The sequence below is a fragment of the Phoenix dactylifera genome, chromosome 1 (genome assembly GCF_051530095.1).
Source record: "Phoenix dactylifera cultivar Ajwa chromosome 1, Ajwa_hap1_PhDact_Kaust_v1.1, whole genome shotgun sequence".
Taxonomy (NCBI): domain Eukaryota; kingdom Viridiplantae; phylum Streptophyta; class Magnoliopsida; order Arecales; family Arecaceae; genus Phoenix; species Phoenix dactylifera.
The window spans coordinates 60,988,444-61,015,454 of NC_143190.1; the positions used below are offsets into that span (position 1 = coordinate 60,988,444).

At 39.2% G+C, this 27,011-nt stretch overlaps 2 protein-coding genes and 2 long non-coding RNA genes across 4 annotated transcripts; 3 read left to right on the plus strand and 1 right to left on the minus strand.

The window, feature by feature from the left end:
* The first annotated feature begins 3,078 nt into the window (after positions 1-3,078).
* On the plus strand, positions 3,079-8,122 carry LOC103713495 (F-box/kelch-repeat protein At3g61590-like). Its single transcript, XM_088708502.2, has 2 exons — positions 3,079-3,727; positions 4,620-8,122. The coding sequence occupies exon 2, from the start codon at positions 4,660-4,662 to the stop codon at positions 5,866-5,868; it is 1,209 nt and encodes a 402-aa protein (XP_088564628.2). The 5' UTR covers positions 3,079-3,727; positions 4,620-4,659; the 3' UTR covers positions 5,869-8,122.
* Positions 8,123-11,559: 3,437 nt separating this feature from the next.
* LOC103713496 (uncharacterized) lies at positions 11,560-15,464 on the plus strand. The gene is made up of 3 exons (XM_008800452.6): positions 11,560-12,079; positions 13,242-13,373; positions 13,542-15,464. The coding sequence occupies exons 1-3, from the start codon at positions 11,714-11,716 to the stop codon at positions 15,189-15,191; spliced, it is 2,148 nt and encodes a 715-aa protein (XP_008798674.4). The 5' UTR covers positions 11,560-11,713; the 3' UTR covers positions 15,192-15,464.
* A 2,888-nt stretch (positions 15,465-18,352) lies between these two features.
* Positions 18,353-21,905, plus strand: LOC148715457 (uncharacterized). Its single transcript, XR_015971955.2, has 3 exons — positions 18,353-18,588; positions 21,088-21,181; positions 21,277-21,905. It is a non-coding gene; the product is annotated as an uncharacterized LOC148715457 (long non-coding RNA).
* Positions 21,906-23,141: 1,236 nt separating this feature from the next.
* On the minus strand, positions 23,142-26,753 carry LOC148715458 (uncharacterized). The gene is made up of 2 exons (XR_015971953.2): positions 23,540-26,753; positions 23,142-23,420 (listed from the first exon to the last, which is right to left on the minus strand). It is a non-coding gene; the product is annotated as an uncharacterized LOC148715458 (long non-coding RNA).
* Between the last annotated feature and the right edge of the window lie 258 nt (positions 26,754-27,011).

Consider the following 27,011-nt stretch of genomic DNA (forward strand, 5'->3'; position numbering starts at 1 on the left):
TAATATAAAATTTTAGAAAGAAAACATTCTAGGCCGATCCAGAAAATACCGTCGTGAATTTAAAAATTTCAAACAAAATCTTAAGATTGCAAACTATTCTAAACTAGTCCTATTGTTAATCTCTGTTAACAGAATGATGTTGCATGACCATCACATAGTGATATACATAACATTTTATTATGATCAAACCGCCCTTCGTGTCATAAAAGGATCCCATTGCTCATCTTTCTTCATGCGTATCCACCGTAGGATCATCCATCGCATAAATCTCAAAGTGCTCCAAACTCTTATATTAATCCATATGCACATATTTCAAAGCAACCAATGCAGGATCAAGATCATCGACCTACATGGATCTCAAGGTGACTAGTAGACGATCTAAATTATTCATCCTCCCTTACAAATCTCAAAGTGATAGCATGGATAATCCAGATTACTCATTCTTTTGCATAAATATCAAAACGATCATTAGACGATCATGATTATTCATCAATCTGCACAGATCTCAAAGCAACCATGGATGATCCGAACATTCATCTGTTAGCATAAATCTTAAAGCAACTACGGACGATCCAAATATTCATCCGCCTGCATAGATCTCGAAACAACCACGGACCATCCAGATATTCATCCACCTTCATATATCTCAAAGCAACCATAAATGATCCAGATATTCATCCACCTACATAGATCTCAAAACAACCGGTGCTTGACCAGGGTCATCTATCCACTTGCACAGATCTCAAACCGACTAATGGATGATCTAGATGATTAATTTGCCTGCACAAATCTCAAAGTGGACGCATAGATGATCCAGATTATTCATCCTTTTGCATAGATCTCAAAGCAATCTTCCATCTACACAAATCTCTAAGCAATCGTAGATGATCTAGATGTGCATCCGCCTGCACATATCTTAAAGCAACTATGGTTGATCCAAATATTCATCCGCTTGTATAGATCTCAAAGCAACTATGGATGATTTAGATATTCATCCGCCTACATATATCTCAAAGCAATTGCAGATGATCCAAACATTCATCCACCTGTATACATCTCAAAGCATCTACGGATGATCCAAATATTCATTCACCTGCATAGATCTGCACAGTGGATGATTCAAACGTTCATTCATTTGCCTAGATCTCAAAGTAATTAATGGATGATTCAAATGTTCGTTTGCCTACACAGGTCTCAAAGCGAATAGTGCTTTGAGATCTTTGTAGGTAGATGAACAAAGAAGTTTGGACTACTTTCAGAAATCTATGCGATGCATGATCTAAATATTCATTCTTCTAGATAGATCCAAAGTGACTATGTGGACATATTTTAAAGTTGGAATAAGCTAAAATAGAAAGAGGGTATTTCCATCAATTGAAATAGCAAACTAACATCGTTTGCTGGTCGGAGAGTCGAAGGACCAGTTTGGAACAATTAGGAAACTTGAGGAATCTATTTGAAACTTTTTAAAATCGAGGAGCGCCTTTGATATTGACTCAAATTTGAGGAGGTGTTCTTGTAATTTTTTCTAAAATTTTAATAGTATGCTGGCACTAGTCTAGCATGAATACATTTGACTATTTTTAACAGAGGGTAAACTATTTGGACATTAGAAGAGACATCTACACCTTATTATATTATAAAAAATTATTTCGCACTTCTGCAATACCTAAAGTGGCACCAACATAGCAATTTCATGAATGGTGGTTATGCAGCTTGTTAGTGAGAGGGTAGCAAGAAAATTACTTGCTAGTTATCTAACTTTTAATGTGAATTTTTTTTTGCCATGCTAACACTGTGGTGGCATGAAAACAATGGCAAATGTTAATAAAGGATTAACAATTTCTGCAAGTTATATTTAAATCTTTCTTGATATTAAAAAGAGTTATAATACACACTATACTACCTAACTTGGCACTGATGCAGCCATCTCATGAATCACAATAATGCAGCTTGTTAATGAGTTTACTGCTAGTTATTGAGCATTGTACAGTGAGATTTTAGCAATATGCCAGCATTGTGCTTCATGAAACAGTTGGCTATTGCTAACAAAGGGTTCAGGTTTTCAGTTGGCTATTGCTAACAGTTGGCTTATTTAGGCTTTTACGAAAGCAGTTGGCTATTAATAAAATGGCTCAAGAGTTTTTGTAAGTGACATTTAAACCTTTCTTGATATTGTTAAAAACAAAGAAATTATAATGCTCACGACGCTATCTAACATTGGTACCAAATAGCGATTTTGTAATTTGTTAATTAGAATAATAACAAGAAAGATACCTATTAAATATTTGAGCTTTTGGTTATGAAATTTCAATGCTATTTTGGCACTAGATTGGCAGGAAGATATTTCACTATTGTTTATGGAAGGTTACCAATGATCAGGAAACAGAATGGCGCAGCATAACATTACGCATTGGGATATTTGTCTCTACCCAAAATGCCAAGGAGGTCATCCATTGTAAAACAAGAAAACTAGGTAGGAAAGGCATTACAATGAGCTTATACAAAGGTAATACCTAAGAGGGCTCGTTTGGTTAGCGGGAAGCATTTTTCCTCGTAGAAATATGATTTCTAGGAAGTAAATTTCTAAGAACAGAATATCTAGGAAAGTACTTTTAACATATTTGGTTGACCATGGAAAAGTGATAGATTTACAAAGTGCTTATGTTTGGTTGACCATCCACTTTCCTGAAAAAGTTATATATAATTCCTATTATATCCTTAATAAAAATTAGGTGTTTAATGCTTCTTTAATGCTGAAGAACATTTTTGGGAAAAAAATAAAAATGGAGTGATTTCCGTCTCATGGTAAAGTAACTTTTTCATATTTCTCATGGGAAAGACTTTTCCATTAAATATGGGAATTATATTTTCATGGAAATGCAACTTTTTCATCTCTTTCCTTTGAAAATTTTAATCAAACAAGAGACATCTCATTACTTTTTGGTCGACCGTACTTTCATCATTTTCTTTTTTCCATGAACCAAATGAGCCCCCAAAGAAGAGAGCACCGAGAGCCCTAAAAGGTAATCAAAGCAAGTCCCTTTATTTTCCAGAGAGGTCGCATATATATATTACATGGCCACAAGACCACCCCATCCCTCAATAGCCTCCTCTCTCCCCACCTTCTCTCTCTCAAACCCCAACCCTTCTTCTAAAATACAAGGACCCGAAGGAAAACCACCTTTCCCTCCCCCTCTCTCTCTCTCTCCCCAAATCCCATCTCCTCTTCCATAACAAAGAGTTCCGAGGAAAACCACCTTGCCAGTCGGTATTCCCTGCCTGTCGTTTTGTTTTCTTGCTGGAGCCGAAACCACTGTTGTATCTGTCTTATATCCTTCGCGCCTTCTCGGCCTCACTCGATCTTGATCCCGAAGCAAGACCGCATCTTGTGGCCTTTCTGCGTCCCCTCCCCTCCTCTTCGGCCCCTTCGTCGTCGTTTCCTTCCGCCAAATCCAAAGGCTTAGGATAGATACGGCCGAAGCCTGAATTCTTTCCCCTGTTTACCCTTCTATCTCGCTCGCCAGATTGTGAGAAGCGGATAAAAGAGGCCTCTGTAGCCCTTATCCACGTTCTCTCTCTGCCATTCCTCCGCGAAATCCCGAGTTTTGGATAGCAATGGGTGGAATGATCCCTGGAATGAAGGAAAGGCGGGATCTTGGAATGAGAGGGACCAAAAAGATCGGATTTTGGTGCGCCTTTCTTTCTATTATCTGTTACCCCTGAGGTATGGGAAAGAAAGCATTTTCTTTTTTCTTTTGCTGTTGGTTTTAGTTTGGCCCTGTTCTTGTTTGATCGATGTCCTTTTCTTGAGGTCATTTTTTTCCGATTTTCTTCTTTTTTTTAGTGCTTGAGGTTTAAGGATGGATAGAGACGACAATACTCGCACATTATGTGATGAGATCATGGGGTTTGTTTGTGTGATGTAGTGGTATCTCTCTTGCTGAGACGCTCGAGAAGAACATAATCTAGGGTTTAATTTTCGAGATAGGTAAATGCTCTCTCTTTTATGGAGATTACTCACATAAAACAGTTTTGAAACGGCCTTAGGAATGACGATTCTTTTATGATTGTTTTACAATATTGTTCTATGTGAACAGATTCAGTATCGGAAGATTGGGTTTTATCGTATCATGCCTTTTGTCTAAATATTAGATTATAGCATGCTTTTTTTTTGACGAAAATTATGGCACGCTTGGTGATATGTTATCTGTTCTGTTACATCCTTTTTTAATCCCTTTCCTTCTAGTAGGTGAAAGATTTTGATAGGATTTGCTTGTTCTCCTTTTTTATAATCTTAGTTATATTTCCTGCTGTAACGTTTAAACCTTTATACTTGTGTTTTCCTTGTGCGGATGAACTTATCTTTACCACGTCAGCTATAAAATGCTTGAAGGTGCACAGAATTCTGTTTTCCATGAATTTTAGCTTGCTCTTTTGTTAAAAGTTTTCTTTTTTCTTTTTCTCCCTTTGTTTTTGTCCCTTCCCTTCTTCCCTGGCCAAGAATAGTTTCTGCTTGGAATTGGATTCAAGTTTTTGGAACTTTGAATGTAGTTTTGAAGCTGATCGTTTATATTTCTCTGCTCTCCACTCTTCTATCTCTTTTATGATCCTTTCAGGTTATTGTTTTGGCCTTTGTCGAATGCTATCGTTATCCTCATGGAGGGTGAGACATCATGGGAGTCTCTTTCTATTAGCCACTCTGGAAGTGAGGTTGCTGACATCGAACCAGTTTCTGAGGGCAATGATGAAGGCGAAGGATTACTGGTTTCTTTAGATAGCATTCTTCCGGATGATATCTTGGAGAAAATCCTGTCCTTTTTGCCCATTGCAAGCATTATCAGAGCTGCATCTGTATGCAAAAGATGGTATGACATCATCTATTCAAAGAGGTTTCTATGGGCCAACAAGTTGCCTCAGAAGCCATGGTACTACATGTTTACCTATTGCGAGTCTCCAGCTGGTTATGCTTATGACCCAATACTTCGGAAGTGGTATAATTTTGATCTTCCTTGCATCGAGAGAAGTAGCTGGTTTCTCTCTTCCTCCTGCGGATTAGTTTGCTCCATGGACAATGACAGTAGGAGCCGTATTTTTGTTTTCAACCCGATCACAAAAGACTGGAAGATGCTATTGGAACCTCCAGGTGCAAAATTCCCAGACTATAGTACCGTTGCTATATCTGTGGACAGGAAGTCTCATGATTATACTGTTGTCGTGGCAAAATCTAAGCAGGTGCCAGATGATTTCCTTCAATGGGACTTCTCCATTCACATATATGAGTCTGGGAGTAGATCATGGGTCACATCCATTAAGGAGGTTTTGACAGGATGGAGGGGAGGTGATGAGTGCGTGATTTGTAATGGAGTTTTGTACTGTTTGATTCACTCTACTGGTGTTTTAGGAACTGCTGACCTTCGCCATGGTCTGATCATGTATGATCTTTCGGCCCAATCTTCTCGCACTTCTCTGATGCGCACCTTTATACCAGTGCCTTGCTTCCTCACCTGTGGCCGGCTGATGAACCTCAAAGAGAGGCTGGTCATGGTCGGTGGGATTGCAAAATACGACAGGCCAGACATCATCAAGGGGATAGGCATCTGGGAGCTTCATAAGAATGGGTGGCAAGAGGTTGCCCGAATGCCGCACAGATTTTTCCAAGGATTTGGTGAGTTTGACGATGTTTTTGCAAGCAGTGGCACTGGTGATCTCATATACATACAGAGCTATGGAGCTACTGCCTTGCTTGTTTTTGACATGAGCCAGAAGCAATGGAAATGGTCAGTCAAGTGCCCTGTGACAAAAAGATTTCCTCTTCAGCTTTTCACTGGTTTCTGCTTTGAACCGAGGCTTGAAGTGGCCTCCTGAATTGCTTTCTTCTGTGTTAGATTTGATGGAATCATAGGGATCTATAAATTGTTTTGCTGTTTTTGGGGTCATTATGAAAGTTTTTGTGGGGCTTGGAGCTTACAGAAATTGTTTTTGTTATAGAGTAAACGATTTCTGAAAATGTTGCTGGCGATCCTTGTTCTTTTCTTTCATATCTCTATTGACAGGATACTGTGATGTCTTCTGGCACGGTTGATGTGTAGAAAGTCAGGAGGAGCCGACTCCCATTGTCCTGTGACGACAATTTCTGCATCATTTGGTGAAATTGCTGTGTTTCTTTTACTGTTTTGCTTAATCTTCAATAATTTTATTTCCCTTATCAATATCAATATTTCACTCACATATATGTTTTAAAAGTTGTTTGTATCCATCATTGTCTTCTTTTACCAGTTTGGAAAAGGATATTTTCCTTCTTGCTTGTGGTGGTTTTTCATTTTTTGTGATGAATGCATAGCATTTGGATACTTGTTATGAACGCCACTTAAAAAGGCAGAAATTTTCTGGTGTTGGTCATTTCCTTCGTTGTATAATTGAGTAGCATCAAATCTCAAAGAAGTTTGGCTCCATTATCCAAATCCTTGTTCTTTGACTGCAGTATCTTTAAGAAAATGTGTGTTTTAAGGCACATTGATGTGCTTAGGGCACATATTTAATTTACTCATTTGTTTAGTCAGCTTCAGGTTAAATGTTCCTTTTCTCTTTGATATATATCCACTTGTGCTTTCATATCTCATTGCCTGTTGTACATACAGATGTTCAACTCAGGTTTGTATTGCAAATCGCACACCCAACACTTCTCGTCGCAATTGTCAGGATTCTGCTATCCCCTTCGAATTTTCTTCATGTTCTCCCATCTTAAGGTTTAAGAAGCCTTGCCAATGTATTTACTAGAATGAATAAATTTTGCGCCCTGCTTTATAAATAACTTGCAGGGACCATTGAAAAATCTTCAGCTTGTAATATAGCTAGATAACACTGTAAGCAGTAAGGTGGGTTGATTACTCTTGATATCTCATTGGTTATATTTCAGTTATGTAAATCTTATAACCAATTTATGTTACGAGGTGAGCATTGGTAATTCTTGTTTGAACAATGTTAGACATCCAAGTTCTGCAATGCATTGCCTTTGTTTTGATCTGAGATACATCTATTTGTTCTCAGATGCTGGTGGAAGCTAGATAAAAGGGCAACCTAAAATCTGCCTAAAATGACCAACTCCCTACCAGGAACGGAAGCACAGGATATTCTTTCCTGTGAGGGAGATTCTTTCCTTACCAAGACCCTGTAAAGGTATGAAGGCCTCTGTTTTTTCAAAGAGGGCCGAAAACAGGACATGATTGTCGTATAAGGTGCAAATAAGACTCTTTATCTTTGTAATGCTTTTTGCCACAGAAATTCCACAGAAAGAAGAAGAAGAAGGGATCTTGGGCCTCAGATAAACCAATGGAGGAGGGTGATTCCCTTGTTGACAGCCTTCTCTCAGAGGTTTGGTCGGGGGACACAGACAACTGAGCCCATTTCTGGGCACTTTTGAATCAACTCTGAGGCCATCGCCTCTTGTCAACACTACTCAGGACTGTCCCGGCTCATGGTTAGATTTTGTTGGAATTGTGCTTGGCTTCTTGTGATAAGCTAGTTCGTCTCTTTGCATTTGTCCCGGAGCTGGCAGACACTTTGTTGGTTGTTTGTTGATTTATTGCAGATCCTGTCTCTAGCTGCATTTTTCTCCTTTTTTGCTTCACTTTGGAACCTACTACTGTGGAAGAAGCAGCTGGGATTCTGTGGCGCCGTAGGCCTGGCTTAAGTTGGAGCTTATTCTATGCCAGCCTCCCAGACGTAGGAAGCAACCATCCATCATCAGCTTTTCTTTTTTTTTTTTTCTTTTTCTCTCCAGTCAATTGCCAAGCTCATATTAAATGCGATTCAAGTGACAAGATATAGAGGGTGGGATTCGTTTGAAAGGTTTCATTTGTGGACTACAAATGGCGGAAAACATTGGGCACATCAATCCTAAACTTGCCATGTCCCTGCATCATTTGCACTGTCCTGTTTCGCCTGCATTCACAACCTGCTCATCCACTGGGTTGTTTCCTGTTTACGTTTTGATGCATGATGCATTGGTATGAATTTCAGGTTTGGACAACCAATTGTTGACTGTTGAGGAGGGGTGTTTACAGAATATTCATCATTCTTTTATTAAAATTCTATGGGCAGTCTTTGTTTCTAACCACAATTAGATTTGTAAAAGGTGTGGACAATTATCATATAGCAAAGGATTTTTGTATGAAATGTAGAAGTTTCATGGGAGGTTATCTGCAAAAGTTTCATTTTTTTTTCTGTAACAATTACTCATGGAAAAGACGGAAATTTAGAACAAGGTTGGTAGTCAATCCTAGCGGTATGCGAAATTTTGAATTCGATCTGAATTTGATAAATAAAGATCCGTAAAGATTTGGTTATGTGAAATTGTAAATGGGTAATCACATTATCCTTATCCTTCTTGCTTCTGAATACTTGTTATGTTTCATGATTGCCTCATTTTGGCCACACTAATCCTCGGAAATCTTACATAAAATTAGCTTATGTTTCTTGTCTGCCTCACATTGATCCTAGGAAATCTTAAACACAATTTGTTCTCCCAATAGATCCTCCAATAGGTCGGCCTTGGCTGAGCTGCAGGTTTTATTACATCTGAAAATAATAAGTAGGTATGCTAATTAAATTATTGGACCATATTTGTGCAGGATTGGCTAAACGGGAACCAGGTCCTGGTCTCTTAACCAAGGTATATTCCTAGGACCTACTTAAAACCTAATTAGGACCATTAAATTCGAGACTCGACCCAAGCCCAAAGCCAGCCTAATCAACCGTCCATGGGGTGGTCTGGCCTGGACCAGTTGGCAGACTTAGCAAAGAAGTGACTTGGAGATTGATGAGGAGTTGGGTAGTAACTCAGAACCAAAACCCAAAGCCTAGGTCCCTGGATCCAAGAAAGTCCAAATTAGCAAACAAGCGACTTGGAGATTGATGAGGAGTGGGGTAGTAACTCAAAACCAAAACCCAAAGCCTAGGTCCCTGGATCCAAGAAACTCCAAAGCCGAGGTCTCTGAGAGAACCACGCCTTCGCCTGGGTGTTATCAATTGGCTGGCATGGATCTTTTGCAGAAAGAATGATTGATCTACTTTCGCGATGTCAATCATTGAATCGCGTCTTATATGGATCTCAGAGCACTCCAATTTTTTTTTTTTTTGTCAATAATTGTTGTCATGAAAGAAAATGAACCATTTTTTTGTGCGAAAAATACAGCCCAAATCCTCAAATACCAGTCTGCTGCATCTCGTAAGTTACCACATAGCTCGAATTATTATAGAAGAGTAATTTCAATAAAAATTGATAATAAGTCATCCAGATTTAATATACAAACTATTAACATGATTTATATTATAAAAAAGATTTACAAATCAGAATTTATATATTTTGTTGGTTCTAACCTAATTATTAAGCATGTGATGGACGCTCCTCATCACGATATCCTATGTGACCGGAAACAAAGAAGGGGGACATTCTCAAGTGAACTTTCGCTAGAATACCTTTTTTTTAACCCGCTAATCAATTTCCCGGATCAAGGGAGTTCGAGATGGTAGTTTTGTTCCATATTACTTGTGACAAGAGATGGAAATGGCCAAGTTCTTACTCTACCCTTAGCAAAAAGTTCACCCTAACCAACTCTTGATCAACTAGGACAGCCTCATCAATGGAAAGGTGGTAATCCAGAACAAATGCAGGGTCCAATGGTGGAAACTCTCACCTGAAGCGAGTCTACTTGTGTGTGCCCGCACAAAGGTTCCTTCAGCGCACAAAATTGTATATTTGTACCACGTTGCTTTCAAGATTATATTTTGCACTTTCAATCATATATATATATATATATATATATTGCACTCAAGATGTTTATATTTTCATATTACTAAAGATGATCAACATCTTTCAATGAACCATACAACCAGCATGCATATAAATATTTGATGTTATCAAGAAATGGCAAGAATCAACTATTCATAATTCTCTTCATATGGCGGTACAACATCAGAGGAAAGGATGGTGGCGGAGGGAGCGGCGGCGCCGCCCGACGCTTGCCGGAGATCCACCGCCATCGAATGGACCACATGGAGCGCCTACTCCAATTGGGGCATGCTGAACGGTGGAACCCTCGTCGCCCCCATGGCAGCCGTCGACGCCATCTTGCCCGCCACATCCACGTACGACGTACTCCGGCGCGATCCTCCACCTCGCCTCCACGATCTCCTCCATCCGATTGCACGTCACCTTGAACCCCTCCCACCGATTCTTGAAGTTCTCGACCGCCACCTCCATCGCCACTGTCCGCCGCCCGCCAGCAACCTCCTTGGCTTGGAGGAACCGCATCGCCGCTGCCACGAAGTTGTCGTACGCATCGCCCATCCCGTCCACCTTGCTCTCTATGATTCTAAGATTAAGGGAGAGGGAGCGGCAGAGGAGGAGGAAGAAGAGGCAGAGGGCGTTGGGGGCGCGGCGGGGGAGAGGGAGAGGGCCTTGAGGGTGGCCTTGAAGAGGAGGGAGGGAGACGGGTGGGAGAGGAATAGGCGGTGGGATGAAGTGTTTTGGGGGGAAAAAAGAGACTTTTAAATGAAGGTATTTTGGTTAAAAAATAGCTTTTCGATGCAGTCTAAAAGTACTTTTTTAGAATATTTCAAAATGAAGTTTCTCCTAAAAATCTATTTTTAGCTTTTTAAAAAAATTAAAACAGCTTTTCGAAATTTTTACTAAATACTTATATTTTATCTAAAAGTATCTTTAAAATTAGCCTCCAAGGACGAGTAGATATAGAGTAGTAAAGGCGCCTCCTAGTCTAGAGAGAGAGTGTACACGCAACACTTATTTTCGAAAAGCATGATATGATAAAATAATATTAAAAAATATTTATTTTTATAATTATATAGCAATGAATAAAAAAATTTTATAAAATGGAGAATGGTGCCGAGTCATGGCAATGAGGGGTAAAAAGCAGCGTCCCTAGACGACAAGCTCTCCTGCCACTTAAATTAATTTTGGGTGGCTAAAAACACTTAGCTAGCCGATTGAAGGTAGCTTCTCTTTGTCGCATGGCTCTTCACTCCCAACAAGGATTCAAAGATTATCTTGATTTATAAATTATAATAATGATTCTTTGAGCTGCTCTTGACATGATTTATCTTCCAATTTTGTTAACAACTTTATAGTACTTTATTCTTCCTAAAACACATCGTTCAATACCATTTTATTTCTTGCTCGTTAGATTAGCACTCTACAGCAATTAACGACCAGTTCAATATACGAAGAATAAGTGTGTCCACTCGTGAGGCTTCATTTAGGATGACTACGTGTCGGTGCCTTCTCCTTTGTATTATTATTATTTTTTTTAATTTTGTTAACTACACCTACAGTATGAGCTAAATAAATAAATAAATAAATAAAATAATTAAGCCTCGTTTGATATAGCCAATCACCCGCTTCAGTGTAGGACCGGCGTGCTAAGCGCGTGAGGAATAGTGTTGCTGCTGTAAAGCTCGCAAAACGCTGCGCCCGCGTGGTGAAATCCTTTCGTCAGCAGGCGGTTTCCATGCCAAACCGTCCCTCCCAGCCAACTTTTTGACATTTTGGACACGCAAAGCCCAAAGCACGCAGAGAGAGAGAGAGAGAGAGAGAGGTAACAATATAGGAAAAGTTTAGAGATGGAGATGGGAAGGAGAACAGGGAGCTACTCCGGGAGTAGGAAGGGTTAGGCCAAATAAAGGGAGAAGTTTGATGGAAGGAGAAAAGGTGGCAGCAATCAATGGGGGCGATGATGGCGGTCTTGGTGGAAGCAAGCAGGAGCTGCTGGGCTCAAAGCTAAGGAGAGAGATATCAGCGGGGAGAAAGGGTGGCCGCTCCACCCCGGTCCCCCCTTGGGTGCTGCTGGAACCCAATAAGAACAAAGCCGTGTCCTTGGCCTCAGGGAACTCCTCCACTGCCGCCGCTGTCTCGGCTAGAAAGCTTGGGGCCAGTCTCTGGGAGATGCAGGACCACCTGCCCCTTTCCAAGATGAGCCGAAGAGGCGAAAGGCTCCGCCGCGACAAGTGCGGCGAGCCCCTCAACCTCCCTGGTTCCTCGGAACAAGCTTCTCCCATTCGAGTAAAGTTTCAAGTCCTGGTTGTGATTTTGTTTTGGATTACGATGCTCTTATTATTCTGATGGATTTATCTGATTACAAAAAAAAGATCTTCTCCTTACCAAATCCATTTAACTTTGCTTTGCAGTTGTTGTTCAGGCTTAAAACTAGCTAATTCTCTGCTAGCTAGCTTAGCTCTGGTGCTGAGGATATTTGTTCCTCTTTAATTAATAAATGCTTTTGATTAGGGTGGCTGGTTATTTATATGTGTTCAACTTGCTGCTGGTAAATGATATGGTATTTAGGTTACTGAGTGGGAATTGGTTTGTTTGTTGAGGAAATTCTCTTCTGACATGCTTGATGTGTGTTGCTGAGGACTTGATGACATCAATTTTTCTCTGTTTAATTTGTTGATTGAAATGTCGAGCTAACTATTTTTCTTTATTTCTGCTTCTAACTATTTCTTTTTTTCGTTTAATGTAAGATATTCTAGTTACAGGCTATGAATAATTTTGTGCACTTCATGAATAACAAACCTAAAGTAGATGATTAACGTATTCTTTCACCTTGGGTACATCCCCTACAATCCCCAGCCTTCTGATAGCAGTGGAGGAATTGTCTGCCATATAATTTTATTCTTCATCCTCAAAAAAAAAAAAAATTCTTCATATAGATGGCATGCAACAATATTTGATGTTTACAAAATGGTTCAAATTTAGTAAATAGATAGAGAATGACAAGGAGGAAATATATTCTTGGTTGTGGAATGATGGAAAGCTTACTGTTTTAACTATTTTTTCTTCTTGGATGATATTGAGGCATAGCAAGAAAATTTTCTGTTATAGCATGACTATAAGAACCATGCTTGACTGCAGGATATTTTCACCCCTTTTTCATTATTTTCTTATAGCATCATGTCAGATATAATCAGAGAATGCCTGAATTCTAACTTGCTAATTAATTTTGTAACCCTGTTTCTCCAAGACTCCAGCTTCAGTCCTCCATTTGTTGTAATTCCTTCACCATCTTCTGCCCTGTTTGTCGTTTATAGTTTATACCTGAAGTTCCCCATGTTATATGCATCTGATTTTTCCTTGCTGAACTTGTTGCCACCTGTTATACATATAAAAATTGAAAATGATGAGTTTTCCTCTACTGCTAACTAACATCTTGCATGTTCACCAGCTTCAGAGTGCCGGCACTTTAAGGAGACATGTTGTGGCCTCATTGATTCAGCACCAGAAGCTGATTGAAACGAATAATCACGATCTACAAGCTGTGTCCCCTACAAGTGCAAGTTATAGTAGCTCAATGGAGGTAACCTACTTTATATTTAGCTCTTCAAACTTCTTGTGTTGTAATCGTTACGCCCTTGACCGAATCAAAATATATCACCTAAAAACTTGTACAAGGATTTTACTAGTTGGGTCCTCTTGCAGAATATCTTCAAATCTTTCCTCACCTGATTTTGTCATGCACTTGCAGGTTCTCTCATGGAACCAGGTCATGACTCCTAGCAGTTCCACAAATTGCAGAGGAAGGATTGGGGAGTCGGGATATAACCTTAAGGCATCGACAGAATTAGTGAAAGTATTGAATCGGATCTGGAGCCTGGAGGAACAGCATGCATCTAGTGTATCATTGGTCAAAGCACTGAAGGTGGAGTTAGGTCAGGCGCAATCGCGTATTCAGGGACTGATGCAAGAACAGCAAGCTTGTCGCCATGAAATGGATGATCTGGTGAAGCAAGTTGCAGAGGACAAACTAATTAGGAAGAACAGGGAACAAGAAAGGATTAAAGCAGCAGTCCAGTCCATAAAGGAAGAGCTTGAAAATGAGAAGAAGATAAGGAGACTCTCGGAGAGTTTACACCGCAAATTGGGTAAAGAAATAAATGAAGTCAAGTCGGCATTTTTTAAAGCTTTGAAAGAGCTGGAAAGAGAAAGAAAAAGACGTGGTTTGCTAGAGGACCTCTGCGATGAGTTTGCAAAGGGAATAGGAAATTATGAACAAGAGATACAAGAATTGAAACAAAAATCAGCACGAGATACTGATAATAGATTTGACTGGTTGCTACTTCATGTTTCTGAAGCATGGCTGGATGAGCGATTGCAGATGAAGACTGCAGAAGCACAGGGGAATCTGGCAGAAAAAAACATGATAATAGAGAGGTTGAGTGGTGAAATAGAATCTTTTCTTGAGACTAGAAGATCCAATAGCTCGAAGAATGGTATAGCATATCGTACAGAGGCCAGGAAAAATGGTAGTGTGCGGCGCCATTCCCTAGAATCTGTCCACTTAAATGGAGCCACCAGCGCACCTCAAGATGCTGAAGATGATGATTCTGTGGCCAGTGACTTGCTGTGCTTTGAGCTGAACATGAACATCAACGGCGGTCCAATTTATGACCAAATTAAATTGCAAGGTGAAAATGGAATAGATAAATCAGAAGAAAAAAAGAAATCTAGTTCTACAAATGAGAATATGAAATATTCTGAGAAGGACAAGGATCATGATGTATCTGGTATGCAAGTACAATTTGTGGAAGAAACTGATAGGACCAGGCTATGTAATGGAAACCCAGTGCATGTTGATGATAGCTTAAATGAGATTCACTTGCCTGCTCATACTGATGCTGACTCCAGATGCATAGAAGTAAATCAAGGCAAACCTGCTGCAGCCCAGAATTCTGAAATCTGTCAAGCTCAAGATGGTGATCAAAACTTAAAAAAGAAGTTGGATAAACAGCATGAATCTGATCAGCTAACCGGTAACTTAATGAAAAACCAGGCAGATTTTCCTAGAGGCACAAAGTTTAATCCTCATAGGAATATCAGGAAGTCTTGCGATCACTTTTTATTGCAAGGTCATTTTGCACCAGTTGGTGGGGATGATTCTTTAGGTGATTTCTGCAGTCTATCTAGTCCGGTGCAGCAGTGGAATCATCAACATGTATTTGCTGACCTCGAGATATCGGAGTTTTCGTCCAAACTACCGCAGATGGCACAAATGAGCACATTGAAGGCAAAACTACTTGAAGCAAGATTGGAGGGAAGGCATGCTCGTCAGAAATCTTCAAAAGGATCCTCAAATGGATCTATCACTAAAAGGAACAAGCAGTTGCAGTTACATTGACCAAGATGACAGTTTGTTTTTGGATGCCTCATTGTTCAAATATTGCGAATGATACTTTCTGAGCAGGAAACATCATCTCAATTTCTTTTCTCTGTGGAACTCAGCGATGTAAATTTGGAATTTCATCTGTTTAGCAGGAGTTAAAATGTTCTGCAATGGTTACATAATCTGTAGCCTGAAATCAGTAGCTTGGTTGTTTCACTTTGGTTGTATTTCTCAATTTTTTTTTATAAGATTTATTCTGTGATCAGCATTTCATTCAAGTTTGTTGCATTTTTTCAAGATTAGTAAATTACTACAACTGCCTCGATTGTGTAACGGCTATCAGCTACTTTAGCTAGGTTTCATTTTTTGCCTATTAGATTACCTATCTGGTTATTTCTAGAGTATATTAGTGTTTGGGATTCAATGTTCATATCTTACTAGCCTGTGACTAAAAAATGAAAACTGCTGCAATCCCCTGCATATTAGTGTGTTCAGATATCATCAGAGAAATTACATGTTCATATTTGTTATGCATGTATCTAGTGTAACATGATGTGCAAACCAGTATGCTTTTTTATGAGGTAAAAAACAAGAAGTAGGACAACTCTGCATAAATTAGAATCGCTACTGAAAAAGAACAAATCTCTATATCTTGATTTGAGATGCATCACACCTTTTACCTTTAGGTTAGAGAAAATGCAAATTCTACCAATCTAGCGCTTTTCGTTTAGATGATTCTCTCTCTCTCTCTTTTAAAAAAATAGAACTAAGATTATTTACTGAATTTGCAAAGTCTGTTTCATTCGTATACAATCTTAGCCTTCCATCACTTAATTCTAGTCAGGCTACCTGCTTTTCCCCAGACAGCCATCTGTTAATATTTTGGTTCCACTATATTTACTTTTTGAAACATCTGACAGTCTTCATCAGCCCCTTTATTGCATCAGATTGGAATCTACTCCTTGGAATAGTCAGAACATGTCTTCCACCAAGGCAAACAATTGCTTCTAAAGGTCAGGTAGTAATTCTGATAATGTTGTTATTCTAGAAATATGGCAAGAGCTTTACTTCACAGAGAGAATTACGTTTTATTTTATTTATGTTGAACATTTATTAGTATGAACATTTCATCTCTCTTGTTTATGCAATAATCAGAATTTCCTTGTGTTGATGACAAATGCTGGTTTGTTTGCAGGAGTTTTCATGGTATGAAAAGAAAATTTAATGAAGTACAAAATTGAGCATATATCATCATGTACTTTAGCATGACTCTCAGAAAAATTTAAGCTCGTTCTATGAGTCTTGTATGCTTCACAAACCACAGTTAGAGATCTTCTTGTACTTTGATTTCCCGGTAATATCAAGTTCCAAACAAATAGGAATGACAAATATTACGAGTCCAGATTTAGATTTAAGCACAAGCCCTTTCTTTTGCTGACTGATTTTCCTGTATTCCTTTTACAACGGTATGTACGTCGCCTTTTTAAAAATGAAATCTGTGCATTTAAGCCTGTACAGAGGAAGTTCTCTTGGTCCTTGCAAGAGCAAGAGAAATTGACCCCCTCAAATCTCGTAGCTCAGTTTATTCGAAGTTTTTGATGAATCATGCTACATGCTCATCGGGCACTGCAAGGATCCATGTCTTGCAGTACACGAGATTTTCTTGTATATGTATATAGAAATTCTTCTTCATCTTTTTTTTTTTTTTCTGAATGGAAGGAAGACAAGGATAGGCGCCCGGATTTTATTGAAGATTAGAAAAAAAAAATTATAGGAGGGAAGAGGGAAGATTTAAGGAAGTCATATTAGAGCTGGTATATGGAATAAGATTAAAAAAAAAATGAGAAGAAAGAACCGGACAACTTGTATATCAGCCTTCATAAAGATCTCTAGAAATCTTTCTAGCCTTCATCTAAACTCTCATGAATTCTAACAGAAGATCTTAGTCACATAATGTAGAGCAGCCATTGAGGATGTCCGAGGCTATGGCCCGATGAATGTTTGTTAAAAAAAATCCTGAAATTCCGCTCTTTTCAACACACCCATGCAATAGCAGCGAGGAGCATAAGAACAACCGGCTGAACCTTTTTATAAAAGTTCCACTAAATCCAGATGAGATAAAGAAAAGTAAAAGAGGATTAAGGATGTAGCACCCTAAGACCCAAGCACGCCGCCTTCCAAATAGATGAGAAGAAGTGGCAGCAAGAAAAAATATGGACACTATCTCTAAAGTCTAGTTGCACGATACACGTCCGCCAAGATTCTTGCCAAGTCTCTTTCCAATTACCCCTCTAGTATTTAGGTTTTTTTAACACAACCAAAGGAAACATTAATCTTAAGTGGGATAAAAAGACTCCAAAAGAGATGATGTGCCACCAAGGTGGTAGCCTAGTGGTACTGGGCGGAATTTCTATCCTCATGGTCCCAAGTTCGAGTCGCTGCGGCGTTGATTAAAATGTGGCTTCGGCCACTGCTTGGACATGAGGCATAGGAACGCTTCTTAAACCTCTAGCAGCCCGGGTGGTGCCAGATATGACGTACTCATACGTGAGACTCGAGCCAAAGCCTAGAAAGGTAGCTGAGTCGGGCCCACGGATGAGGAGGGTATGAGTAAAATCGGTCGGGGTATCCAACACACGGTCATTTCTACCCGCATCGAACATTCTCCTGACGGGGTTAGGAGTCAGTGGGGGCTGTTACGCGGGGGTGGGCTTGTCCCTTTCTCCCCCCCCCCCTTCTCCTTTTTTCGAGCAAGCAAAAAAAAAGAAAAAAAAAAAAGAGACGATGCGAACCTGCATTTAATGTTCCTACTATTAAGAAACAGGTATAGAGAAGTTGTGCAAAATTTGCCATTGCTACTTGACTTCCAAATGATCTGATCCTCCTCTTGGTTTTTCTCAGGCTTGCATCTGCTGCTTTTGAGCAGTATAATGAATCGACGAAGTATTCATGTTGTTTTCTTGATTAGCAGAAATTAGTTGTGTCTGCTTCTCAGCTGGCGACGATCTTAAAAATGAGTAAATGACACATCAAAATTCACGCTATATTTCTCGTTATCGGTTGCTGAAATGATTTTGGGCTGACAATAGGCTCGGCCCGACTCAGTTCCATAAGTAAATCTTTTTGGGACAACCGGCCCATTAGAAGCCCAAGCAGTGATCTTGCTATCTTGGACTCGGGCGGACTCCGACTTTCTCTCTCTCTCTCTCTCTCTCTCTCTCTCTCTCTCTCTGTGTCCGGTCTCCACCTCTGCGAGGGACGGTAGGATTCCGACGGGTGCTGCAGCTCCACCGGGAGGTGCCGAGAGCCGCTTGATTCTCCACGGAAGGCTTGGATTTCACCGTCAATATGCCCGCTCTCAGATGGGCCGAGCTCCAATCCGGCCCCTTGAACCTTGCACTCAAATCTGTCGGTCTCTTCCTTTACCTCCGTTTTATCTTCTGTTAATTATTTTTTTTTTACCCCTTTCGCGTATGTCCTCCATGACCTATCTATTTCTAGCTATTACTTCCATTTAACTCCTTGGTAAAAGTATTGCTGATGGTGTTGAATTATATGATGATCGGGTTTCCGATACATGCTGTGCTTTTCTTTGGATGTGTGGTCGAGGAGTTCTTATGTTCAAGAAATTATTGATAGGTTGGTGTTCGCTTAAATAATCTCAAGCTACCGAGAGCCTCATCGCAATTCTGCGAGCTATTAAAATCTTTTGCAAGATAACAAGTTTTGCATCCATTACTTGCACCGTGCAGTGTCAGATGCTCAATGTATCATAATATAAACAGTTTGCTTGATTTATTATTTCACGTAGAAAAGGAATTGAATGAAGAAAAAGGTTCTTGGACGGATTTGGTGCTCAATTAAATCGAAGCTGACTTTAAAATTAAAAAAAAAAACCATTTTTCCAATGAAAAAAGGATAAATAAGACTGAATTTAGTAGAATGTGATTCTGGATTTTACTGGTGAAGAATGTGTTTTTTTGTGATGTTGATTTGGGATCTTGTGGTTATGTTTTGATTGGGTTCTTGGCATCCCATATAGTGTCAGCTGAGAATTTTGCAGTACAGTAATTAGATTTGGATCACACAGTAAAGAGAACTTTTATAAGAGCTAGGTCACCTATTAATCATAGAAATTAATATATTTTAGATATTTTTTAGTATGGAGTGAATCAATTAAGGAAATATACTGAGGATTTTAGGGCTCATTCAACATGAAATGTGCTTTCGAAGAAAGCAACTTTTGTAAGGAAGAAGAGAAGGAGATAGTTACCAAAATAATAATTTGTGAAGAATTATTGAAGAGAAGGTGTTCCACTAGCTTACAAGTCTTTGCTTTAGTTGAGGATAATGTTGCATGGTATCTCAATTATTATTATATGTAGACTTGCCCTTATGTCATTTTATTGCTAGCTTTAGCTAAAATGAGGAAAGTGTTCGTCGAAATGGATAATCATCCTTATATTTCATGCCTCTAGATTAATTGTTTCTAGTCCCAAATCAACCTATTAAAGGACAAGTGACATTAGTTTTCATGTTTGCTAGGGTTGGGACAGCATAGCTTGGTTGCCCAAAATAATTGATACCTTATAGACCTTGATGCGTGACCAAGAAGGCTGCCGATCTACACACAGAAGCTGGTCGAGAACAGAACCGAAGATCCCTCTGGAAATATTCTGTAAGGACCCGTGCGGGCGTGTGTTTAGTCCTACATCGGTTATTCGCTGGGTAGATCTTGGGTACTTATACAGGATCAAGGAACCCAAATAATATCTTCCGGCTAGCCATTTTGGGTAAGGTCCTGGGTTGTTACAAATGGTATTAGAGCGGACCCGGCCCATAACCTTTATGAACTAGGGAACACTGCAGTACGGATACATTGGGGCTGACCACGGGCCAATCGTGGTGTTTGTGATTAAATTTGAATAGATTTGAACCCTTAGCTTAACGAGGACGTCAGGCTTGAACGAGGCGAGTATGTAAGGATCCATGCAGGCGTGTGTTTAGTCCCACATCGGTTATTCGCTGGGTAGATCTTGGATACTTATACAGGATCAAGGAACCCAAATAATACCTTCCGGCGAGCTATTTTGGGTGAGGTCTTGGGTTGTTACATATTCTTTTGCTGTTGCTGCTTACAGAAGCTGTTCTGCTGAAACCATGCACAGAAAGGCCACCTATGATGCTTGTTGTTTTTGAAACTTGTCCTCTCTGTACTTGACTCTATAGAGGAGTTTCCATTCCTCTGCAAATATTCCCTTTTCTGCAAAAGATTTGGTGCCAAAATAGCCTATAGAAGCCAAAACAGTTTCAGATTTTAATACCTTCCATGTCATTTGAGATCTTCCTGTGATGATTAGATGGTTATTTTTAAATGGTCTTCCTGTGATCCACGATGCCACGACACGCATGCAACAAAATTCTGCACCACATGCAGGATCCGCACATCATCTGCTGCAATCAGTGGAATCATTTTCTGCAATCAGTGGCAATGCGAGCCCATGCCCTGTGATATGCCAAGCAACTTGGTACGTGTGAAGGCCATGTAAGCATTCCAGCTCAGTTCGAGTAGGACCATGTATGGCGCACATATAGCATTTCACATGCTGCTTATATGTTCGACCGCATCTTATGATTATGTGCTGTTCTTGAGATCGGGGACACTTATCAGAGGTATGGAACACTGGTTCATCAGCTTCTGATTCTTGCTCAAGTCGGGCTGCTGATAAGTCTTCCTCCTGTAAAAGAAAATGCTAATAAACGAACAAAAAAGTCTTTCTTTAGCTAATCTATATATATGTTGGATTGGCTGAAAGTTTTGTCCCATATAGTTGATCTTCTGCTGAAAACTTACTTCGGCATCCTGGTGACCTAAGAACATAGAACTACTCTCTGATGCTGTCTTTTACAGTGATGGAAAATCGGAAATACACAGCACAGTTGCAAAATTGATGGCTTCAGGAGCTGAGTTGGACGACCCCATTAGATGCGAAATCTATGGGAAGGTAAAGGTCCGCTAATATATATCCTTATGTCTTAGTTTTTGCTTGATTTTGTCTAACATGATTAAGATTCGTAAGTGCTTTGGTTGATTATACAGGCTGCATTTCTTGCCTTGCATTGATGGGCGCATGTTAGGTCTATGCGAACCTGCATGACAAATGTTATGAAAGTTTACAGATACTTGAAACCCTGGCATGAAAGTTACACAAACTCATCACAATGTATTTCAGCTGCAGCAAGATCTATTTTGTTGTCACGATGGAGTTTCTTGATTTTTCTTGGTTTTTCTTGGTTTGATTCTGAGTGCGGTCAGCGTCTGTTTGTTTAGATCAATTGGCACTCTTCGTAGTTATAGATTAAGCCAGTTGAAAGGGTCTTAAGTGTAGCTTTTGAATATGAAATATGGGGCAAAACTGATGTTGAATGTAGGGTCCAATGCCACATAGGTAGGGTATTTTCATCTGCAGAATCTCTAAGAATACAGAACCTAGTTCTTAGGGCATTGCTGAGAAAAGACAGCTCCTCTTATTATGCCTAAGGAAGTTGTCGTCCTGCACTTTCCTTGGAGAATCACGCTTAGGTTTTGAACACTGGTTTTCATTGCGCTGTGACCTTTTTTCCTTACAAAGCAAGTTTGTGACTCCAGTTATCAACTTTGACAATGAAACCATTGTAAACTATTAAATTTTGTTGAATTTTCCAGGCTTTCTTCTGAATTTTAGATCTTTATCCTAATGGTGTTGCCATGTTTTTAAAAAAAATCATCGTTGCTCCTTTTAGAGGCTCAAAATCTGAATCTGCCCCCATCTCGACCCAACAATCAATGGTTCTTGCTCATTTATCATAGTAGTTACTTTCATTTTTATAACGACAGCCGGCGGACAAAATTTGCTCCAACTTCCCTTCAAATCACCTTGCTCATTTACGAACTCAAAATGTTGGTTACAAGAAGCAGCAACGCACATACCTAAGAACCACAGCAGGCGAAAGAAATAACCAATGCAAAACTAAACGCAACAGCCGAAAGAAATAACCAATGTGGAACTAAACACGTGCCCGCATGAGTCCTCACATACTCTTTCCATTTAAACTAAGAATTCAAATTCATTCAAATCTAATTACAAGCACTACAATCAGCGCTCCAATAGAAGCGTGCTGCAGTATTTCCTAATCCACATAGGTCGGGTCTGCTCTGATATCATTTATCACAACCCAAAATTTTATCCCAAAAAATAATAAAAAATATTATTTAAATTTTTTTAATTCTGTATAAATACCCTGGTTGAAGGATGCCACCTTTCCGAAAGGGCAGGAGCACCCCTCCAAGCGCGGTAAAATAAAAGGATACCAACCCCCAGGTGGTTACCAAAATCCGAGAGGCCAAGAGCGGCAACACGGCCTTTTGGGCACCCCATGTTGAGCCACACGTGAGCCTATTAGGGCACCTACACGTGTCAGGAAAGCACTTCGCTTGTCTCGCCTTAAGTACTGGTAGTTGGGGTACTTAACAGAAGGTAGTCCGAGATGAAGAAAAAGATATTGGCGGAGCCCATGGGGAAGGAACCGCTGGGTTTGGGAAAGCGGGAATTCCGCTGGAAAGAGAGAAGCGCTTGGGGAAAAGCTCCCACACTATCTCATGTGGGGGCAAGCCCACACCCCCACCAGACCAAACCAAAAGTAACACCAGTCTTGGGAAGAATAAAAACTAAAGGCCACCTCGCGGCGGGGAGCCCAAAGAGATTCTTCCCACTCCTGGAGATGGGACACGAATTGGGCTTCAGCTCGCACGTGTAGAAACAAACTTAGCAGCTTGCTTCCCCATTAGGGTTAGGGTTTCACTCGGAAGTTCACTCCTATGTGTATACTAGATATTTCTGATATGAAAATTTGGGAGGAAGATCTTACCATGGATGGATGGATTTTGTATCAAGCTCATGTTCATAGAAAAAGTTATTCATCATCTTAGTAAAGGAAGTGGAACTTCTTTCATTCATGAAAATATTTACACGGATTCCTTTACAAGCTGAGCTGAAAGAATTTCCTATAGTTTCATTTGGCTCTCGTCAACTTCAGATGGATGCATAAACTTGGCTCTTTCCAGAAACTTCTTCCTTTGATTTGTTAATTATTCCTTCTCTGCAAGCCAACCTGGTTGTAATTTCGCTTTGCTTCTTTTCAAAAAAGAACAGGACGCCTCTAATTTTGTCATCATATTTACCATCTTTCTTCAATCTCTTGCCCCTTGTTCCCCACGTATCAGACAAACAAGAAGTTAGAACTGATTCATTTAGAAAATGAAGTACGAATAGAGAAATGGTAAAAGAAAAGGTGAAGGGATAAGAGTTAGCAGTTCCACTTACATATTCTTGCTGCTGCTACCTAAACTATGGCAAATAACCATGAAGACATCCACTCAAATCAAGCGAATAAAACGCGCCGCAGCTTTGCAAGAAGACCAAAATGTTAAAGAACAGAAAAGGTTGGAAAGAAAAATAAAGTTGGAATCTAGCTAATGCCTGCCAGATTTAGGCCTGGCTTCCACCCTACCAAAAATAAAAAAAAGTAAAGAAAACCAAGTTTTGTAACGAGGTAACAGCAGAATGGTAAAGCATAAAGCCACTATAAATTACTGTAGAGTCACCTAATTGGCGGTGCAGCATTGGAACCTGTTCAATGGATTTATGAACTGATAAGAATCCATTAATTCCACAACTGATCAGATCACATCTTCACAAAATCAAAGAAAATGTAAGATGAAGAACATATGATGACTTGCAAATGAGCCATGAACTTATTTATGCACCTGGACACTTGGTAGAACTCTTATTTACTTCAGAAAGTGCCGAGCAAAACCAACAGCCGAACACAGAAAGAATACGACAGCAATATGGATGCTAGATCTCCCACCAAGGAATTAACAAAGTTAAAATCAGTAATCACAGCTCTTTCATTGCCCGCATTGCATGGGATGCCACAAAACATCAAGTTTAACAAAACTTCCAGATTCTCACTAATAATTATTGCAAATCCAATCATTTCCACTGCTGAACTGAGAAATTTGAGGCTGCATTAATGCCCAATAAACCAAACTACTCGAAAATACCAACTAGTTTCTGATGAAATAACATGATTAAATACATACAGACAAGTATAGCATCACATGGTTACCAGACACAGAAAAGTAACAACAACAAAAGAACTGTTAATGCTTTCTGTCGACCTTAAGATCTGCAGGATTATAAATACAGAGATACATACAGACGGTAGACATCATCAAATCCATTATAAAAATAATATAAAAGAGAAATTAGTATAGGTTCGCTGAACCCTCACCCATAATAAATAGACAACAAACAAGAATAACATATCAGCAATAAGTATACAAAGCAATAAAAATAGAATATCTAGGCATGAGAATGATGAACTTTTTTTGGCGAAAAAATGAGCATTAAGTGCAGTCCTGTAGAACTCAAAGCACCAATGGAGCCTCCTCCAAAGACCATAATCACCATACGGTTCAAGACTGAGAAAATACAAAGCCAGGCAGAAGTCTGAGGCATTAAAACTATTTTTTCATTGCTGCAAAAAGTCTCAAATTATCTGACAATCAAAGCAAAAACCTTAATAGAGCAAGCATGTCCTCCCCAATCTCTCCTCTGTTAGGAGATTGGGTTGCAAAACCTCATCAGAGCTTTACCGCAAAAGAACAAAAGCAATAGTATATACTACACATTTAATTTTAAAAATGCATCCATAAAGCCAGCATATGCTATTACAAAGTAAAATAGGTCACAGAAAAGGAGATAAATAGGCAACTAGTGAATTAAATGCAGAAATTTCTGCATGTCTGTACTCTATACCTGCAATGGGGCGAAAGAACCAGATGGGTCCCAAAACATTCTATAGATATATAAATAGAATTCCAGAATAAAGCCTTTCTTTGATCTGTTTGTATAAATTTGGGTGCTTTATACTGAAATGAAGGCTTCAATCGAAAACCTAAAGTTGGACTGGTGAAGATAGAGTTTTAAAAGATTCACGAGGAAGAAAAGAATCACAACAGGAGAGCTTAAGAGACAATAATACAATGTTTACGAAAAGATAAACCCAACTATATCATAAACATGATGGATTGGTTAGCAGAATAGCACTCAAACAACAAGTTTTAGCATAAAGCTTGTCATTGCTTTATATTAGATATGAGTATGACCCTTTAAAGAATACAAATGCAGCACTAACGTGTGATTAGACTCGTAGAGGAAATGAAACATTTATCTAACACCATCTTTGTCACAATAAGCATATGCTAAGCGCCAAGAATAATGAAGCCACTTTAGTTTTTTCTTTCTTCTCTTTTTTGGAATGAGAATGTCGTATGGTCTGCATAGGTAAAATATCCACATAAACAAATAGATAGGATTAAATTAAGACTTCATGTTGCACATACACGAAAGAAGATTTAACTAACCTGGTTTTTCCTGTATAGAACCCAAATTAAACACGAGAGAAAGTAAACAAAAATAGACAGTTTTTCCTTTTTTCTGAAGAGAAAAAAAGTATCTCGACAAGGTTCATAGCATGCACGGGGTTGTAGAGAAGGGAGCTCCCTTCAGTCCAAGCATAGGCAGCATAGGATCTGATTTTATCTCCCGCATCATTCACTCGATTACCAAGCAAACACCTTCTTGGTAGTTGGATGAATGAGTCGGCAGCTAATTCAACCCTACAACCACCCATGAGTGGACTGAAGGAAGCTCTCTTTAGCCTAACCCATCTCACATCATGAACCAAAGAAATCAGCAAAAAAATGTTCAAAACAGGAAGATAAAATCTAAACCATCTATATTCAGAAAAAGAAACCACGCATGCAAGGGAAGATCTACCAACCAGAAAACCATGTCTTTTATCTTCTAAACAAGAAGATTTTTTAGCCTCTAAAAAATTATAGAATCAACAAAGAAACTAAGCAATCTTGTTCTATTAGCTTCAGACCAATGATCATATGAGAGGAAGGGAAGGAAGCAAGGAGAGGAGGGAAAAGACCTGAGGCCTCAGGAGGGATGAGACCAAGCAGAAGAGAAACAAGGAATCTCTTTCATTAACAAAAACAAAGCAACCATGCTTTTACGGGGAATAAGATCTAAGGAAGAGGGACTGGAAAGGTTAGGAGGTGATTCCCTCGAGCACTTCCAAACCACCGAGTAAGCCCATGGATCTCAGCTTGGAAGAATGCCCTTAAATAACAAAGAGAGGAGCTGACATCACATCAGTACCCAGTATATAATAAATTACTTTACTTGGACCAGTATTGAACAAGTGGAAATGGGGTTTTCTTTAGAAAAACCTAAACAAATCACGCAACCGTTCATTTTCTCTCTTCTTCGAGGCGACACTCCATACCTCCTAGTCCATCCTTTTGTCGGCATCCTTTGGTCTTCTGATTTTTTTTTGACTTTAAATACACTTGTTATGCCCCAAAGCCCTAATAATACTATAGAAAGAAGTACAGCCTTCGAGGGTGTTAAAATGGGCATCAGGTCATACGAAGAACTTGCAAGTATTAGTTTGGCTCGAAACCTACATGGATCTTTTGAAGTATTTATGATTGTTGTTGTCTTTATAAAGACAATTCTTAATAAATTTATTTTTTAAAAAAAAATCTACAACATTAAAAAATATTAAAAATCTAATTTTTATTAAAAATTTAATAAAAATTATGTATAACTTTTAGATGATCAATTAAACATAAGTATTTTGTAAATATATCATTTTTTCATTGCCAACTAAATATGCCAAAAATAGTTTTTCAGACATGCTCTTCCTAAGAATCTG